Here is a 20,705-nt window from a genome sequence, read left to right as displayed (position 1 = left end):
TTTCTACTTGATTGCTAAAAATAAACCTTGGAGAGATTCTCTCTAGAGAATAAACTTGTATATAGTGTGTTATGGTGACATTTTACAGTGATCTCTAAGAAACTACAAGAAAAAGGAGCTTAAAAGGACCAACGTTGGGGTTTCTGACATTTCAAAAGCCAGAATATTAAACATCTATAAACAGAAGCAGAGCTTACCAGTCCAGCTCTGGGAGTTTGGCTGAAAGTAACTTTAGGGAACTCCGTTTATCCCCAACAGGCCGGCTCAGGGCACTGACGAGCTTCTGTGCACTGGAGTGCCTGGAATAACAAAAGCTCACAGATTAGAAGTCCATCTTCCAACTGGTTTTGATGCTTTCAAGCCAGAGTCCAGGGACAAAGTCAACTCTTCCAAAATACTCATCTCAGACTTAAACAAAATGAGGTGTTAGTGCATGATGATGAGTATGTCCACATAGAAAGGGTGACCTGAAATCTTTTGATAATGCTATGAGTTTCTGATTCTTTGTGGTTTCACCTCTCTTCTTGCTTTTTCTTTTGGAGGTGAAGTCTCGCTCTGTCACCCAGCCTGGAGTGCAGTGGCACAATATTGGCTCACTGCAACCTCTGCCTCCCACGTTCAAAAGATTCTTTAGCCTCAGCCTCTCGAGTAGCTGGGATTACAGGTGCAGACCACCATGCCTGGCTAGTTTTTGTATTTTTAGAAAAGATGAGGTTTCCACCTTGTTGGCCAGGCTGGTCTTGAACTCCTGACCTCAGGTGATCTGCCTGCCTTGACCTCCCTAAGTGCTGGGATTACAGGTGTGAGCCACTGTACCCAACTTTTTTTTTTTTTTTTTTAAAGAAGTCCAAACACATTTACTTGCTGTATTTAAGATGAATTATCCATCTATAATGAGCAGTCATAAAGATGGTCTTCTTCAGGGCAACGTGGTCACAGGACTGGGGCAATCCAGGGGACTGAGAGGAAGCATGAGGATGGGAGGTGGGGCTACCTCTTGCTATTTCACATTAGAGAGAAACTGTAACACAGTCCATGGGCCTGCAATCCTCCCCTTTCATCATCTGGCATATGCAGTTGTCCACTTTATTCCATAAGTCCTCCTTGTCCTGCAAATGATGTTCTGCAGCTTCTATATTCAGTGGATCATCAAAATTCAAAAAAATCAGTAAACAAAGAGTTTAAACCCCAAATGACATCCTTTAATGTTCTCGTGGAAGCCCAGCCAGTTCTGTCAATTGAATGTTCTCTCAGTAAACTCAGGCATATTTCCCGTCTCTGTGATGTTGGGGGGCCAGATCTTGGTCAGGCATTTCACTTTGGGAGGCACCATGTTGTCAGGAACTTCAGTTTCAAACTGAAATTTTCCACCCTGGTAGTAACCCACATCTGCGTTACTGTTGAAAACAGTGAAGCTTGTTTGGATCAGGAAAATGCATGTTACATGTTCAAGGAAATTAGCTTCAAGTTCTGCAACCTCTGAAGTCCCAATTTGTCAAGATGTTGAAGTGGGAGTATCACCTAAGCCTGGAAGGTGGAGACTGCAGTGAGCTGGGACCACATCACTGCACTCTACCCTGGGTAACAGAGTAAGACCCTGGGTTCCCTGAGACAGGTGAGGTGGGCCCGGCACCCAACACCATGCCTGGCCCGGGCGGCGGCTTACAAGATGCAGCCCCTTACAGCCACACTGGCTCCCAGCAGCAGGGACCTATTTTTTTGAGAAAGGGTCTTGTTCCATCACTCAGGCTGAAGTGCAATGGCATGGTCACGGCTTGCTGCAACCTTGAACTCCTGGGCTCAAGCAACCCTTCCAACTCCTGAGTGGCTAAGACTACAGGCATGTGCCACCATACCCAGCTAATTTTTTATGTTTTGCAGGGATGGTGTCTCACTGTATTGTCCAGGCAGTCTGGTCTTGAACTCCTATGCTCAAGCCATCCTCCTGCCTCAGCCTCCCACAGTGTTGGGATTACAAGCATGAGGCAATCCATGTGGCCCTCTCTTGCTTTCTATTCCCCCAAGGGCACTGGCTACCTGCAACTTCGCAGCACTGAAATGTCTGCATTGACCCTTTCGGAAGCCAAGACCCCTGTGTTACATAACGCTAGGTATCCTGCAGAGAGAGCACACCCACAACGCCTAGGGAAACAAGCACAAACACTGAAGCAGCCACTTACAATCTCTTTTGTTCCACAGATAATCCATCTTCCTGGATCACTTTTAAAGAGAGCCCTGAGTTATCCTGCTGTTGCCAGAGGGAGAAGACCTAAACAAAACAGAATTTGAGCAAAGAACACTATAAACCCAACAACAGGATATGGAACCCACACGGGGATTTGATAGTTGTTGAAAATCTAGACTGTCAGTGCAAAGAAAATGACTATAACAATCAAGTTTGCTTCAAAAATAGAGGCCTGAAGCAATTTTGTTCTGTATTTTTTAAACCCAGAATGTCTTTCTGGGTTCCTCCCCCAGGGATTCTGTTCCTTCAGAGGTCAGGAAGCGTGGAGAAAGGGGGGCTGGGTAACACTGTGCTGGCCACAGAGGCATGTTCTCCTCTGCAGAGACAGACAGGAGTGGTTCAAGTAACTCCTGCCTAGAGGCAGACAGATGGCTGAAGAGAATCTAAAGGGTTGTCTTTACTTTCCCAGATTGAAAGGACAAGCACAAGGAGGTAAGAAGGTCCAGCAAAGGTGGGAGACACAGACTGGGCTGAGAAACTATTCTATAGCCAAGGTCAATTCTTGCATCCTCTATGGTCTGCAAATCTGATCTGAGAGAGGAACACCGTCCCCTCACAAACTGCTGCAATCACACCTTTCCAAGAATTCTCACAATCATGAGGCTGGCCATCAGTTTGACTTTGGCTATTGCTTGGTCTCTCAGTGGGTCATATCATTCTTATAAGCTCTCACTTGTGCAGTCTGTCTGAGCACCTATAATGTGCAGCCTGCCAGGTGGTACCATTCGCAAGGGCAGGGGCTGTGACCCATGGGGAAGGAGAGTATAGGGTGGCAAAGGGAACACTAATTCAGTAGGTAGGGCCCAACAATTCAATAAAATAGCTAAATAGGAGATAAGTCTAATTAGGATTTAAAAAGGACAAAGCAGATTTTTCTTAAAGGCTAAAAAGCCTTTTGTTCAGTTTATTTAGGCTCTTACCCCTCACTGCCAACAGCACCATTCCAGAACCTGATGGGATTTGAAGCAGTCACTCCACACCAGCCAGCCCTCCTAACTCTCCCTCTCATCACTTCACTGTTAGTCCCACTGCCTTACAATTTAAATTGCTACGGGAAAAAAAAATAGTAGCAGTATTACTGAATAATGACTGATGTTACCTCTGAGTAAAATGCTTGGTATATCTTCGATCTGGGGAAAAGGGCAATCATCAGAAAATTGCTTGATCCATGGAAATAAACTGGGAGGTGAGGAAGCAATGAGCTCTTGAAGTCTATGAGAAGAGCAGCAACAATACTGGTGGAATCCTAAAGAGAAAAGGAGGGTGCATCAGCAAGAAAGGCATCTGTACAAGCACTCACAACTACTGCCGGAACACACAGGATCAATTTCAGCACAATTATTGTCACATTATGTAGTTCAGTGGAGTTCAGTATAAATGTGCTTTCCAATATTTACTTATAGGAGATACAGGAAGTACAAGGATTTTTGTTATTGTTCTTGAGACAGAGTCCCACTCTGTTGCCCAAGCTGGAGTACAGTGGTGTGATCTCGGCTCACCACAACCTCTGCCTCTGAGGTTCAAGTGATTTTCCTGTCTCAGCCTCCAGAGTATCTGGGACTACAGGCGTGTACCACCATGCCTGGCTAATTTTTGTATATTTAGCACAGACGGGGTTTACCATGTTGGCCAGGCTGGTCTCAATCTCTGGACCTCATAATCCACTTGCCTCAGCCTTCCAAAGTGCTAGGATTATAGGTGTTAGCCACTGTGCCTGGCGGAATTTTTTTTTTTTTTTTTTTTTTGAGACAGGGTCTCGCTCTGTCACCCAGGCTAAAGTGTGATGGCTCACTGCAGCCTTGAACTCCCGGGCTCAAGCAATCCTTCTACCTCAGCTCCCCAGGTAGCTGAGACTACAGACACGTGCCACCATGCCTGCCTAATTTTTAAAAACTTTTTGTAGAGACAAGGTCTCCCTATGTTGCCCAGGTTGGTCTCAAACTCCTGGTCTCAAATGATCCTCCCACCTTGGCCTCCCCAAATGCTGGGATTACAGGGGTGAGCCACCACCCCCAGCCTGGATTTTTTTCCCTAAACTGAAAATGTCATCTCAAAATTCCTTCTACGATATTAATCCCTTATCAGATAATGATTTTTGAATATTTTCTTCCATTCTGAGGATTCTCTTTTCACTCTCTGGATAACGTCCTTTAATACACAGAAGTTTTAAATGTTGATGAAGTCCAATTTAGTATTTTTTCATTTGCTGTCTGTGCTTTTGGTATCACATCCAAGAAATCATTGCCAAATGCAATGTCATAAAGATTTTCCCCTGTGTTTTCTTCAAGGAGTTTCATTGCTTTAGCTCTTTTTTATGGAGACAAAGTCTCACTCTGTCACCCAGGCTGGAGTGCAATGGTGTGATCTCGGCTTGCTGCCACCTCTGCCTCCTGAGATCAAGCGATTCTCCTGCCATAGCCTCCCAAGTAGCTGGGACTACAGGCGCGTGACACCATGCCCGGCTAATGTTTGTATTTTTAGTAGAGACGGGGTTTCACTATGTTGGCCAGGCTGGTCTCAAACTCCTGACTTCGTTATCTGCCTGCCTCAGCCTCCCAAAGTGCTAGGACTACATCTTGTTTTAGCTCTTAACATTTATGTTTTTGTTCCATTTTCAGTTAACTTTTTGTACAGGGTATAAAGTAAGGGTCAAACTTCATTCTTTTGCAAATGGATATCTAGTTTTCCCAGCACCGTTTTTTTTTTTTTGAGACACGGTCCCACTCAGGGGAACTGTCCCCAGGCTGGAGTGCAGTGGCGCCATCTTAGCTGACTGGCCTCCGCCTCCTGGGTTCAAGTGATTCTCATGCCTCAGCCTCCCAAGTAAGCTGGGATTACAGGTGCCCGCCACCACACCCAGCTAATTTTTGTATTTTTAGTAGAGACGGGGTTTTGCCATGTTGGCCAGGTTGGTCTTGAACTCCTAGCCACAAGTGATCTGCCATCCTCAGCCTCCCAAAGAGCTGGGATTATAGGCGTTAAGCCACTGGGACCGGCCTCTCAGACCATTTGTTAAAAAGACTGTCCTTTTGACACTGAATGGTGAATGGTTCTGGCATCCTTGTCAAAAATTATTTGATACAAAAGTTCATTTCTGGGTTCTACGTGAGTCTATTCTGCTGGACTTTTTGCCAGTACCACACTGTAGCTTCGTAGGGAATTTTGAAATAAGAAAACATACGTGTTACAACTTTATTTTCTTTTTCAAGATGGTTTTGAACAATCAGGGTTCCTTGAGATTCTATATGTTCTATACTAACTTTAGGATGGGTTTTCCTTTTTTTTTTTTTGAGACATAGTTTCACTCAGTCACCCAGGCTGGAGTGCATTGGCACAATCTTGGCTCACTGCAACCTCTACCTCCCAGGTTCATGCAATTCTTGTGTCTCAACCTCCTAAGTAGCTGGGATTACAGGCATGTGCCACCACGCCCAGTTAATTTTTGTATTCTTAGTAGAGATGGGGTTTTGCCATGCTAGCCAGGTTTGTCTCAACTTCCTGACCTCAAGTGATCCACCCGCCTCAGCCTCTCAAAATGCTGGGATTATAGGCGTGAGCCACACCGCCTGGCCGTTTTTTCTATCTGCAAAAAATGCTGTTGGGATTTTAATACAAACTGCACTGAATCTGTAGATCGCATTGGGAAGTATTGTCTTAATATTAAGTCTTCTAATTCATGAACATGGATTTTTTTCCATTCATTTAGGTTGTCTAATTTTTCTGCAATATTTTACAGTTTTCAGTGGACAAGTCTTGCACTTTCTTGGTTAAATTTATTCCTTAGTACTTTACTCTTTTTGATGCTATTGTAAATTGAATTTTTTTTTTTTTTTTTTTTTTGAGACAGAGTCTCACTCTGTTGCTCAGGCCAGAGCACACCATGGCATGATCACGCCTTACAGCAACCTCTGCCTCTTGGGCTGAGGCGATCCTCCCACCTCATTTGTCAAGTAGCTTGGGACTACAGGCACGTGCCACCATGCCCCGGTAATTAAAAAAATTTTTTGAGGCCGTGCACTCCAGACTGGGCAACAGAGCGAGACTGGATCTTAAAAAAAACAACAATAGTAATAATTTTTTTGTAGAGGCAGAGTTTTACCACATTGCCCAGGCTGGTCTCAAACTCCCAGACTCAAGTGATCCGCCTGCTTTGGCCTCCCAAAGTGCTGGCATTACAGGCTTGAGCCACTGAATCCAGCCCTGGAATTGTTTTCTTTCTTTCTTTCTTTCTTTTTGTTTGAGATGGAGTCTCGCTCTGGTGCCCAGGCTGGAGTGCAGTGGCATGATCTTGGCTGACTGCAACCTCTGCCTCCTGGATTCAAGGATTCTCCTGCCTCAGCCTCCTGAGTAGCTGGGACTACAGGTGTGTGCTACCACATGTGGTGTTCTCCTCTGCCAACAGTTTTTTAGCGTTTATTCCTTAGCACAAATTAGTATATTTTAACAGTATATTATTTAACAGTAAATGCTAATTTACTGTTACATATGATAGCAAAAGGCTGTTTCTGATGCAATTCCTTCTATCTGTTAAGTAGCCTCATAAACTTTAAATACCTCTGACCTGGGACTCAGTGTTTACATGTTAATAAAGAGACAACTCTTTGCAGAGAAAAAAAAATATTAACTCATTTGTTTAAATCACCAAAAATGTTTTTCCCAGTTTTTAAAATTTGCCTTTTGAAATAGTCTTGCTCTGTTGCCAGGCTGGAGTGCAGTGGTGCAATCTTGGCCCACTGCAACCTCTGCCTCCCGGGTTCAAGTGATTCTCCTGCCTCAGCCTCCCGAATAGCTGGGGCTACAGGCATGTGCCACCATGCCCAGCTAATTTTTGTATTTTTAATAGAAATGGGGTTTCACCATGTTGGCCAGGATGATCTCAATCTCCTGACCTCATGATCTGCCCACCTCAGCCTCTCACAGTGGTGTGAGCTACTGCACACGGTCTGAAATACTTTTAAAAAATTATTATTATTATTATTTATTATTATATATTTTTGAGACAGTCTCACTGCATAGCCCAGGCTGGAGTGCAGTGGCGCAATCTTGGCTCACTGCAACCGCTGCCTCCCAGGTTCATGCGATTCTCCTGCCTCAGCCTCTTGAGTAGCTGGGACTACAGGCATGAGCCACCACACCCAGTTAATTTTTGTGTTTTTAGTAGAGGCTGGGTTCAACCATGTTGGCCAGGCTGGTCAACTCCTGACCTCAGGTGATCCACCTGCCCTGCCTCCCAAAGTGCTGGGATTACAGGCATAAGACATTACCCCTGGCCATAAAAAATTATTTTTTATTTTTAGTTGACACATATGCACATATTTATGGGTTATAATGGGTTGTTTCAATACATGTATACATCATGTAATGATCAAATCTGGGTAATGAGAAATCCATCATGACAAACATTTATCATTCAGAATCTTCTCTTTCTCTTCTAGCTATTTTAAGATCTACAACACCTTATTGTTGACTGCAGGCACCGTACTGTGCAACAGAACACTAGAACTTACTTATCTTCTCTAACTTTGTATCTATTGATCAACTCCTTCCCATCCCCTGAAATACATTTTAAAGGATTTTGTATTACAAATTAGTCTGATAAATTTTATGCTATACCCATACAATAGAATACTATTTAGCAATAAAGAGAACTAAGCTATTAACATACACAACATGGATGAATCTAAAAATCACTATGCTGAGTGGAAAATGCCAGACTCAAAGGGTACGGAATGAATGATGTTCATTTATACGACATTTTAGAAAATGCAAACTAATATTCAGTGACAAAAGCTAATCAGTGGTTGTCTGAACCCAGGAGCGGAGTAAAGATGAACTATAAAAGGGCATGAGGAAGCATTTCAGTTTGATCGTAAAGGTGGTTTCATGAATGTATACATCTGCCAAAGCTTTAAATGGATACAGTTAGTTGCATTTGCAGTATACTTCAATAAGTTAAATTATCAGCAAAAAATTTAAAAAAATCATTAACTGGTCAAATTTGAAAAACTTTTCCTTTAGAATTTCTTGTATTCTTTCTAAGCTTAGAAAGTCTTCCAACCCCTACAGGTTTAATAAATATTCATTTTTACACTCTTTCTATTTGTGAAATTTAAAGATATTTAATTTTAATCCATCAGAAGTTCATTTTGCTTTTGGTAGAGGTAAGAGTCTATTTTTTTGTCTAAATTAGCTAATTTATCATCCCAGTACTGTGGTTTTCATGATGTATCCCTTCTTCCTTGATGTTGAAAGACTCTTTAACCTAACGGTAAAGCTTTAATCTAATAGAGCTATCCAATGTGTCCAGTTGGTCTGCCTACAATTCTGAACAGCCTTTAAGGCCGCAGGCTCTACATGGAAGAAAATAGAGCCTGCAGCCACAGAATTTATTTTCTGAGCCATCTGACCAAAATACCTCACATAGTCTCTGTCCTAGCTCCCAGACAGACTGGTTTTGAGGCTGAGACCGGGCAGAGTGGAGGGCCTGCCCTCTAATCTGGTGCTACACTGAGACAAGCTGTGCCTTGGCCAGAGGGTAGAGGCTAGGGGAAGCGTGTCGCTACCCTCCTCCCCTTAAGGTGAAGGGGAAGTGTTGGTGCAGACTGGTGAACTTAGAGGATTGTTTTAGGAGGGTGGAACTTTTATGGAGCTAGAGAGGAAGTCTGGGTGTGTGAGGGAGGTGGGGCTAAACTCTCATGGGGAAAGCGAGCCATTTCTCTCCCTCTCTGGCTCACTTACAATCCTGTCCAAGCCAATGCATACGTGGAGCCTCGTCAATACCACAGGATGCAGCTCCTTTCTGATTTTTCAGTGGGTCCCCGGGACTGGAGGTCACCTGAGAGGGGCCACTGGAGGCCTTCTCAGCCTGCTTTCTAGTCCTCTTTAGGTTGAATAAATTGGGCATGGGGAGCTCTTTTTAGGTAAGTCCTTTACAGAGCAGTGAGGCTGACAAGGCTCATAAGTGTTCTGAGAGTGCCCAGGCCTCTCCATGACCTCCCTCCCTGCCTGCCTCAGTGGCAGTGCTGGCTCTGTGGTAGTGGAGGGGAGACAGGAGTTATTTGGTTTTCCCCTCAAAAGTATGAGCAACTTTCCAACCAAAAAAGCCACTGACTAGTAAAACACCTACCCCATCATAGAAGGAAATGGAATTCATGTGATCCTTGGAAATGATGATGCTTCCATGACGACAGTGAGAAAACAGAAGGCCACTAGAGAAGAAATGAACATTCCCTGGAAGGAAAAGAGAGTTGGTCAGACTAGCACGGCTGGATGCTGGAGGTGAGATTCCAATGTCCTCTTGCACAGCAGAGAGGTAACTAGAAGCCAGTATCAGTAGCAATTATGTTATGTGATTTGTATGCTGAGCTCTGTGCTCTGAGGAAGCCAAAGTAACCTCCCAGAGCCTCAGAGGGAAATGAGGCATCAGATGCAGTCTTTGCATAAGAATTAGAAAAACAAGTGAATAAATTATCAGCTAATGCAGAGAAGCAAAATTCACATTCCCTTATGGGTATCTTCCAGGGAAACACACTAAAAGACTTTGGGTATATGTGCTCCATTACTTAGTTTACAGGTTTTCCTTTCTTCTGCTTTGCCAGAAGCTGGCTCAGCCCTAAAGAGACTACGTCCCTCACTTAGGGCCCAAGAAGGAGCACTAGGGTCTTAGCTGAAGACTGGTGAAGGGAGCTTAAGATCCCTGTGCCCAGCAATGGAACATTTTAGTTAGGTAATGAGTAGGTTCTACAGACTCTGGGGGCCTGCTCTTCTGTGGTTCACAAAAGCAAGAAGGGTGGCAGGTGAACATGGATTTGGGTTCCTTGGAACAAGGATTCAGGTCTAAGGAGAGCTGTTGTTTCCTGGATGGTCAAGGTCATATAGAGCAGCTCAATATAGGCCCTAGGGAGCAGACCATGGAAAAGCTGGACAACTAAGATGACAAAGATTAATGCAGGGCCTGGGCTTGCTATGGAGACACAAAAGCAGCATCCAGAGCACCCATGACTCCTAGGTGATGCTGCTTTCTAGAGCTGGTCCAAGCTGAATCTTCTATTCCTGTAACAGCTTTTCTTTCCATGTTTCCGCATACAGAGAGGAGATGAAGTAGCTCTTAAAGCTCAAGGCACAGGGTTGAGTTTATTGTCATTGAGACCTCACTGTCAAGGTAAAGGCCAAGAGACAAATAAGTGGGACTGATTCCTTGAGTTGTAGCTCCAGAAAAGTGGTGCAAAGCTCTGGAGGTTGGAATGACAAGAATTGCAAAGGTCAGAAGTCTGAGGGCTGCCTTTGCATCCTGGGTGAGGAATCTGGAGACTGCAAACTTTGAAGGCTTCCTGAGGAGGTCGGGTTTCAGAAGGAAGGGAGGGGCCTAGTTAGTATGTGTTCACAGGGAATGAGAGAAGTGAAGGGAGAAAGAAGGAGGCAGTTTTTAGATACAAGAAGAACTGGCACCTGCCTCTCATGGAAGAACCAGATGCCCAGTCAAGCCACAGAAACCTCTACCCTCCAATAAGTATCCTGGCTTTCCATGCACATTGCCTTTCCCTAAGGCCCTCTGGAAAGGAAGGGCCTTTCTACTCCTGCCTCAGCTTCATCCTGTACCAACCCCAAGGTTCCTCCATGCTGCTCCCAGGCCATTCTCCTGCCACCTCAGCATAATACTTTCATTCCCCTAGAGACACACGCCCCTCCCTCTGCTGCTCACACCCACTGCCCTCCTGACCATGCCATATTTCAAATCGCTCTGAATGTGCTCAGTCTTCCCTTCCAATGTCAACACTCCCATTCCTTCTTAGAGCAGTAAAGTTGCACCCAGAATATCATGACTTCTGAAATCTCCAGCCCAGCAGCTACTCCCTGACACCAGTACCACATTCCCCTTTTAGCTGTCCCATATGAAGATGGGCAGATCCCCTGGGACAGGACTTACCTTTTTTTTTTTTTTTTTTTTTTTTTAAGATGGGGTTTTACCATGATGGCCAGGCTGGTCTTGAACTCCTGATCTCAGGTGATCCACCCACCTTAGCCTCCCAAAGTGCTAGGATTACAGGCGTGAGCCACCGCGCCCAGCCAGTACTTACCTTTAAATCTCTGTTCTGTTATAAGAAAGGAATGGGAACAGGTTTCACGCAGTGTTTACTAAGCGCCATGCATGTCACAAATTATAGGTTTCTGTTTTCACAATTTTAAGAGGTGGTATTTTTTTTTTCATAGGACAGATGAGAAAACTCAAGCTTAGAGAGATTTCCCCCAAAATCAAGCATTACTTCTATACGTGGTGGTGAAGCCACGTATATAGAACACAGGTTTGTCTGATGCCAAAGATGCTGTACCATGCTGGTGCCTTCAGTTCTCTCCTTTTTCCTTTGAATTCTTCCCTGTCCAAAAGCCCAGCTGTGGTGAATCTGATGATGTGCCTTCTCTGCTCCCTCAACCACAACAGGCTACAGTGCTGCCCTATAGCTCGTTCACTGCTGTCTTCCAACTCCTTCCTCCAGCCCAGAGCTCATCCCAGACCTTCAACACTCTCCTAAAACCACAACACACTAAGTCCTGCCACCAGATAACTCTACTTACTGTTTCCAGAGATAACAGGGCTCTACAGCTGTCATGAGGTAGAAACTGCTCCTACTGGTGAGTGCTTAGTACCTGCACCCTTCCCTGTCCTGGGTACCCCTCCACCTGTGTACCTCTGAAGTGAACCTTTTCAGTAACAAGTCCAGTCCCACTCAAAAGGCCTCCTGGACAAATCTCAATATTCTTCCAAAGCTTCCAGAAAAAAGCACAGATTGGAGAAGCTGGCACATTCCATCTACTCACTAGGAAGAAGGGAAAGAGGTGGATGAGGGAGGTCATCTCTAGCATTTCCTCTCCCACTAGACTCTGAAGCCTCAGAACAAAATGGAAAAGAGGAAGACAAGTTCACAAGATAGTGCCGGAAAAGCACTCATTATGGGGCATGGCCCAAGGCAAGGTCTCAGTACACAGGATCTGATTTCAGTACTGTCCTGTGATTGCGGCTGCCCCTCAGCCTGGCTCTGTGAGCAGTAACTCTGTCATTATTCTCAGAGCACACATGAGATAAGTGAAGTGACTTACTGAGTGACCTAGTACCAGTACTCTGGTCTCTGAGAACCAAATCCACTTGATGCGATAACTCTTCTGGTATCTGCTCTGGACTCTTGACTGTCAGACTGTGGTCTGAGGGCCATGCCTTTGCAGGGGTTCATGGGGATCAGGGCAGCCAACTCCTGAGGAGATCTCCCTGACTCTTTGTGCCATACTTAGTGTCCTTAGTGGATGAGTTCTGTCCTTCCTTTTCCATTCTAGGAGTATGAAAAACCAGGATAAGAGGAAGTTTCCCATTACTGCCCCAGAACCAGGAGCAATGCAGTTTGGTTCTGCCTTTGATTGAGCTCTGCATCCCTGGAAGTCCAACAAAGAAGGGATGAGCCCTCGGGGTAAACCAAGATACCAAGCAAATACCAATGAAGAATTTGGCTTTTCCTCTTTCAGAAAACTAGCTGCACAAATAAAGATATTCCAACAGCCCAGTCTATGTGAAGGGGGAACATTTATCACTGCTGGGAAAATTTAGCATGCAATGGCTAGATGATTTTCATCCTGTGTCTGTAAAAGTATGCGAAATGTACACATAGGGTTTAGAGAAAAAACAAAACAAAACCAACCAACCAACCAAACAAAAAAACTAAAGCAACAACAACAAAACCCAGATGCCTATGCACTCACTACTGAGCCTAAGAAATTGAGTATTACTGGCACCATTGAAGCCCCCTGGATGTCCTTCCTCACTGAGAGCCCTTCTCTTCCACCCAGGGGGAACAGCAACCTAAATTCTGGATGGTTTTACCACACTTGAATGTATCTGTAAACTGTGTATTACTTAGCTTTATCTGTTTTTGTTTTTATATAAATGAAATCTTAATCATATATTCTTTTGTGACTTGCTTACTTCTCTTGACACTCTGTTCCTGAATGTGACCCATGCCCAGGCCAGAATGCAGTGGTGCGATCTTGGCTCACTGCAACCTCTGCCTCCCGGGTTTAAGTGATTCTCCTGCCTCAGCCTCCCGAGTAGCTGGGATTACAGGCATGTGCCACCATGGTCTGGCTAATTTTTGTATTTTTAGTAGAGATGGGGTTTCACAATGTTGTCCAGGCTGGTCTCAAATTCTTGACCTCAGGTGATCTGCCCGTCTTGGCCTCCCAAAGTGCTGGGATGACAGGCATGCGCTACCATGCCAGGCTAAAACGTTCCTATTTAAAGTGTCCCTCCTGTTGAAAATTAGCCAGGTGTGGTGGCACATGCCTATAAATCCAGCTGCTTGGGAGGCGGAGGCTGCAGTGAGCTGAGATCACACCACTGCACTCCAGCCTGGATGACAGAATGAGACTTCCTTTCAAGAAACAAAAAATTAAAAAAAAAAGTAAAGTGTCCCTCAATAGCTTCAGGTGGACACAAGGCAACATATGAGAGGATGCAGAAAGATGGCAGCAGAGAGCAGACTACAGCGGGCCTGGGCCTCTCCAACACACAAAGGTGAAAGCCAGATTGGTCCCCAGGGTTCTCAGGATGTATTCACTATCCAATGTGTCAATGGGTTCAGGACCCTGCTCTGCATTGCTAACAATTTCTGCCCAATGTAAAAACACTCAGGAACCTGTAAATCACTACAAGGAGAATGAAGGAGCTGCCTGAGCACCAACCATTCACTGATGCCTGCAGGAAACAATAGAACCCATACATATATGGTCAGCTGATTTTCAACAAAGGTGAAAGACAATTCAAAAGAGAAAGAAGAGTCTTCAACAAATGGTGCTGCAAAAACTGGATATTCATGTCAAACAGCAAACATTAACACATCCCTCACAGTGGAAATTCTGCCCATTCTCACCAGTCACAGTGGAAAATCTCATACTTCACAGGGATATTGGGTAGAGTACTCAAGAGGATTCTGCCACAGTAGTGGCATACAATTAGTCCTAAATCCAATGTTGCCCTTCCTCCTGCCTAATAAAGCTTAAAAGCAAGACCAGATAATAGGATTAGAAAAGAAAGTTATTGGCTGGGCACAGTGGCTCATGCCTACAATTCCAGCACTTTGGGAGGCAGAGATGGTTGGATTGTTTGAGGCCAGGAGTTTGAGACTAGCATGGACAACGTAGCAAGACCCCACCTCTATTAAAAAAATAATAAAATAAAGAAAAAGTTATTAAACAGTTATAACTGTATTCCATGTTTAACAAGCTGGAGGAAAGAATGAACCATATTAGCTTGAGTCATAAAAGATATAAAAAAAGATTCAAATCAAACTTCTAAATATGAAAAATACAGTGAATGTCTAAGAAGAAAAATACACTCGATGAGATTAATGGCATTAGACAATGCAGAAGAAAAGGTGAGTAAATTAGAATAAACAGAAATAGAAACTATGCAAAACAAAACACAAAGAGAAAAAATCCTGATCACAATGGTATGGAACATCAGGGAGCTGTGGGCCAACTTCAAGCTCCCTGATACACAGGTAACACGAGTCCCTGAAGGGGAGGGAAGAACTGTTAAAAAAACAATGACTGACAAATTGCTGGATTTGAGGAAGACTAAAAATCCACCAATCTGAGAAGCTAAAAAAATCTTAAGCACAAAAACCATTAAAAGGCCAGTGTGGTGGCTCATACCTATAATCCCAGAATTTTGGAAGGCTGAGGTGGGCAGATCACCTGAGGTCAGGAGTTTGAGACCAGCCTGGTCAACATGGTGAAACCCTGTCTCTATTAAAAACACAAAAAATTTAGGCTGGGTGTGGTGGTGGGCACTGTAGTCTCAGCTCCTCAGGAGGCTGACACAGGAGAATCCCTTGAACCGAGTTGGCAGCTGCAGTGAGTCAAGAATGTGCTGCTGTTGTACTCCAGCCTGGGTGGTGAGTGAAATGTCAACTCAAAAAAAACAAACAAAAAACAAACAAACAAAAAACATGAAGAAAACCACACCAAGTCACATCAAAACCAAATTGCTGAAAAAAACTTTTTTTAAACCAAACTGCCTAAAATCAGTGATAAGCAGCTGGGAAGAAAAGCTGTTTCTTACACAGAAAGAAACAGGCCAGACACGGTGGTTCACGCCTGTAATTCCAGAACTTTGGAAGCCTGAGGCGGGTGGATCACCTGAGGTCAGGAGTTCGAGACCAACCTGACCAACATGGAGAAACCCCATCTCTGCTAAAAATACAAAATTAGCCGGGCATGGTGGCGCATGCCTGTAATCCCAGCTACTCGGGAGGCTGAGGCAGGAGAATCACTTGAACCCGGGAGGTGGAGGTTGTAGTGAGCTGAGATCATGCCATTGCATTCCAGCCTGGGCAACAAGAGCAAAACTCCATCTCCAAAAAAAAAAAAAAAAATCATGCCTTGAGTGTTTTACAGGCAAGTACTAACAGAGTCAAAGAATACATAATTCAAATCTCATACATAATATTCTACAGTAAGGGAATACAAAAGGGAATACTCCTTGGCTAGAAAATTTGATCCTAAACCAGAAATTACACTACAAAAAAAAGAAAAAAAGCTAATCTTATTCATAACGTAATAATCCTAACAAAATGGTTAGCAAACTGAGGCTAGCAGTATATTAAAAGTAATAATCAAGTTAGCCCTTCTCAAGAATGTAGAATTAACATTTAAAAAATCAAGTAATATAGCAGTTTATTATGTTAACAGATTAAAGAAACAAATTTGTAAGTGTAGGAAAAAGCGCTAAGAAAAATCAAGAAACAGGTATGATAAAAGCTTACTAAACTTACAATGAAAGGGAAATGTTCTTAAAATCCACAAGTATTAAAATACAGAGGAAGCAGTAAAGCTCTCTCTGCTAGATGGGAATAATACAAGAATGGCTGTTATCACTACTTCTACTCCATGATGTACTAGTGGTATGAGCCAGTGAAGGCAAGATAAAGAAATATAATAAGAATTAGGCTGGGCACGGTGGCTCACACCTGTAATCCAAGCACTTTGGAGGCCAAGACGGGCGGATCACCTGAGGTCGGGAGTTCAGGACCAGCCTGACCAACATGGTGAAACCCTGTCTTATTAAAAAAAAAAAAAAAAAAAAAAGAATTGGAGAGGAAAAAATAAAGCCATCATAATCCATAGATCATATGAGTGCCCATAAATAAAACTCCAAAGGATCCAGATTATTAGAATTAATTAAGAATAAGGTTCAGGAATACAAAGTAAATATATAAATATTAAATACAGTTAATCTATAACCAGCAATTTTACCACAATTTAGGATTATAGTCCTAGATAAATCATCAAAAGTATAATTATAAAAGATATTTCTGACAGCAAAAAAGATATAAAATAATGAGAAAATTATAACACTATGTTAAAAGTCATTTAAAATGACATAAATATATATCACATTCATGGACTGGAAACTTAGGTTTACTTAATTGACATGGTAAAAATGACAATTCTCTCCAGAGTGACCTTTAAATTCAACATAATTTCAGTAAAAAAAAAACCCAACAAGTTTTTTGAAAATCCTGAAAAGCCAAAATAAAAATGTCAATAACTTGGAGCAAAATGCTAAGAACAGCCAAGACACTCCTGAAGAAGAAAAATAAGGTAGGAACTTGCCTTATCACATTAGACACTGAATGTCTGTGCCCTCTCCAAAATTCCCATGTTGAAGCCTTAACCCCAAAAGTGATGGTATCTGGAGATGGGGCTTTTGGAAGGAAACTGGAGTTAGATGAAATGTGATGAGGTCATAAATGTGGGGCACAGTCTGTTGGGATGTGGTGCCCTTAGAGGAGCTACCAGAGAGCTTGGCCCCTACCATGTGTGCACAGAGGAGGGGTCATGTGGGCACACAGTGACAGCCGGCCTCTACTGGCCAAGAGAAGAGGATGAAACCTCCCTTGCCTGTACCTTGATCCTGGACTTCCCAGCCTCCAGACTGAGAGAAATAAATTTCTACTGTTTAAGCCACTCAGTCTGTGGCATTTTGTTATGGCAGCCCAAGTGGACTAAGACACCATATAGAAATACGTTATCTGTCTAAAATAAAACAACATGGTATTTTCTCAGGGAGAAGCTGAATAATGGAACAGAATAGAGAGCCTATTTATAAATGCACACATAAAGAGAGCTGATTTATAACAAAGCTGGCATTACCGATTGGTGGGAAAAGAATGATTTTTTAATAACTGTTGCTGAGACAGGTTGTTGCTTACATTTAAAAAATGAAATTTGACTCCTATCTTATATCACTTTCAAAGAGCAATCCAGGTGGATTATTTGAAAAATTATCATATTTTTATAATTCAACAGAAAAAGACTCAATAAATCTAAAATACATGAATCACACAGGAAAAGATTATCTCGATTACATTAAAACCAAAAACTTTTACTCGCTAAAAAGCATCAGAAATAAAAGAAAAACACAAGCCATGAGGTGAAAGAAAATATTTGCAATATACTGAACTGACAAAGAATTAGTATCCAAAATCTATAAAGAATTCCTAAAATAGGCCAGATGCAGTGGCCCACGCCTGTAATCCCCAGCACTCTGGGAGGCCAAAGAGGGCAGATGACCTGAGGTCAGGAGTTCAAGACCAGCCTGGCCAACACAGCGAAACCCTGTCTCTACTAAAAATACAAAAATTGCCGGGCACGGTGGCTCAAGCCTGTAATCCCAGCACTTTGGGAGGCCGAGGCAGGTGGATCACGAGGTCAAGAGATCGAGACCACCCTGGTCAACATGGTGAAACCCCGTCTCTACTAAAAATACAAAAAATTAGCTGGGCATGGTGGCACGTGCCTGTAATCCCAGCTACTCTGGAGGCTGAGGCAGGAGAATTGCCTGAACCCAGGAGGCGGAGGTTGCGGTGAGCCGAGATCGCGCCATTGCATTCCAGCCTGGGTAACAAGAGCGAAACTCCGTCTCAAAAAAAAAAAAAAAAATTAGCTGGGTGTGGTGGTACACCCCTGTAGTCCCAGCTACTTGGGAGACTGAGGCACGAGAGCTGCTTGAACCTGGGAGGTGGAGGTTGCAGTGAGCTGAGATTGTGTCACTGTTCTTCAGCCTGGGCAATAGAGTGAGACTCGGTATCAAATAAATAAATACACAAGAAAAAGACAATCTAAAAGAAACATGAGCAAGAAAATAAGAACAAGCATTTAACAAAAGGAAAGTATAATAGCTTGGCCAATAAATAAAGATGGTTCACTAATGATAAGAGAAATGTAAATTAAAATCCTAATAATACAGCACTGCACACTTAGCATAATGGCAAAATTGGCAAAACAGCAAGTGTCAGCCAGAATATGGAAAAACTCAAATACTTGTATGCTGCTACTAGAAGCATAATTTGGTATAATCAATTTTTAAAACAGTCTGGCCTCATTGATAAAAGCCATATGTGGGCTCAAACTAAAATTCCCAATTTTTACTCCTCCTCATTCCAACCCTACAGAAATATTTGCCCATGTGGACCCAAGAGACATGCACAAGAATGATCATAACTGTACAGTCTGCAATCCCTCCAAAAACCTTATATTTACTTATTTACTTTTTAGAGATAGCATCTCGCTCTGTCAGCCAGGCTGGAGTACAGTGGTGAGATCATAGCCTGCTACAGCCTTGAACTCCTGGGCTCAAGCCACCCTCCAGTCTCAGCCTTCCAAGTAGATGGTACCACAGGAACATGCCACCATGCCTGGCTTTTTTTTTTTTTTTTTGTGTGTGTGTAGAAATGGGGTTCTTGAACAGTTGGGCTCAAGCAGTTCTCCTGCCTTGGCCTCCCAAAGTGCTAGGATTACAGATACTGGTCAATTTTAAAAATTCTTTTGTAGAAACAAGAGTCTCACTCTGTTGTCCAGGCTGGTCTTAAACTCCTAGCCTTAAGTGATCCTCCCACTTCAGCCTCCTGAGAAGCTGGGATTACAGGCAAAAGCCACTGCACCTAATATAAAAACTATAAATAACCTACCTGTCCACCAAGATTCAAAATGATAGTACAGAGGAATACTATAGGGCCATGAAAATGAGTAAACTAGGCCAGGTACGGTGGCTCATGCATGTAATCCCAGCACTTTGGGAGGCTGAGGTGGATCACGAGGTCAGGAGTTCAAGACCAGCCTGCCCAATATGGTGAAACCCCATCGCTATTAAAAATACGAAAATTAGCTGGGCATGGTTGCGGGTGCCTATAATCTCAGCTACTCATGAGGCTGAGGCAAGGGAACTGCTTGAACCCGGGAGGCAGAGGTTGCAGTGAGCCAACATCGTACCACTGCATTCCAGCCTGGGCAACAGAGTGAGACTCCCTCTCGAAAAAACAAACAAACAAACAAAAAAAAACAAAGAGTAAATTATATGGCTACATATAACAAACTGGATGAATTCTAGGATTATTGAGCAAAAAAAGCAAGTCTCAGAAGAATACACACAGTATGATTCTATTTGTATTAAGTGCAAAACAAGATATTGTTTAGGGATATGGGCATGTGTGGCAAAACTCTAAAGCAGGTTCCTGAGGATCAGGTACTGGGCAGCCTGCCCGGCCACAGTCAGCAGGGCGGGGAAGAGAAGGGCACATGAAGGACACGAATGGATGGGAAGCTGAATAGCAAGATGTCTTGTGATAGCAGACGCCACTAACTTGTGAAGAGAAAAGGTTCTAGAGCGGAAAACATTTCAAGGTAAAGGAAATTTTCTTCTTTTTTTTTTGAGATGGAGTTTCACTCTTGTTGCCAAGGCTAGAGTGCAATGGCATGATCTTGGCTCACCACAACCTCTGCCTCCTAGGTTCAGGCAATTCTCCTGCCTCAGCCTCCCAAAGAGCTGGGATTACAAGTATGCACCACCACACCAGGCTAATTTTGTATTTTTAGTAGAGACGGGGTTTCTCCATGTTGGTCAGGCTGGTCTTTAACTCCTGATCTCAGGTGATCCACCTGCCTCGGGCTCCCAACATGTTGGGATTACAGGTATGAGCTGCTGAGCCTGGCCAGGAAGTAATATTTTTTTCATCTGGGTGAAAGTCATTACTGGGTGAAAAATCAGAATACCTGTACCATCCTCCAGACCAGGACTGCCCTCTAGATGCTGCCATTACTTGTACTTCATCTCAGTCAGTCAGGGTGAGGGCACTATTTTTTTTTTTTTTTTTTTTTTGAGATGGAGTTTTGCTCTTGTTGCCCAGGCTGGAGTGTGCAAGGACGTGATCTCAGTTCACCACAACCCCCACCTCCCCGGTTCATGCGATTCTCCAACCTTAGCCTCCTGAGTAGCTAGGATTACAGGCTTGAGCCACCGCGCCCAGCCTATAGGGTGAGGGAGCTTTTCAAAAAAAGTATGGAAATAAAAGCCTGCACAACATCAGGCAAGTTATCACCTTCTATGGGACTCAGGATATGAAGATCAATCAAGATA

At 43.4% G+C, this 20,705-nt stretch overlaps 1 protein-coding gene and 1 long non-coding RNA gene across 4 annotated transcripts in view; both read right to left on the bottom strand.

The window, feature by feature from the left end:
* The window catches only part of CUNH20orf194 (chromosome unknown C20orf194 homolog), a 151,851-nt gene that overhangs the window by 44,446 nt on the left and 86,700 nt on the right, over positions 1 to 20,705 (bottom strand). For all 3 annotated transcript variants that reach the window (XM_032295560.1, XM_032295561.1, XM_032295562.1), the window contains 4 exons: positions 9,372 to 9,475; positions 3,345 to 3,491; positions 2,181 to 2,269; positions 198 to 299 (listed from right to left, as the gene is read on the bottom strand). In XM_032295560.1, coding sequence (XP_032151451.1) covers positions 198 to 299; positions 2,181 to 2,269; positions 3,345 to 3,491; positions 9,372 to 9,475 — 442 coding nt within the window. The remainder of the gene's footprint in view (positions 1 to 197; positions 300 to 2,180; positions 2,270 to 3,344; positions 3,492 to 9,371; positions 9,476 to 20,705) is intronic.
* Positions 9,597 to 13,329, bottom strand: LOC116562981. Its single transcript, XR_004274155.1, has 2 exons — positions 11,323 to 13,329; positions 9,597 to 11,171 (listed from the first exon to the last, which is right to left on the bottom strand). It is a non-coding gene; the product is annotated as an uncharacterized LOC116562981 (long non-coding RNA).

Source organism: Sapajus apella, unplaced genomic scaffold (genome assembly GCF_009761245.1).
Source record: "Sapajus apella isolate SASKATOON/1434 unplaced genomic scaffold, GSC_monkey_1.0 scaffold33, whole genome shotgun sequence".
Classification (NCBI taxonomy): Eukaryota; Metazoa; Chordata; class Mammalia; order Primates; family Cebidae; genus Sapajus; species Sapajus apella.
Note: the sequence above shows the minus strand (reverse complement) of the source record. Positions and strands in the feature narration are given on the sequence as shown.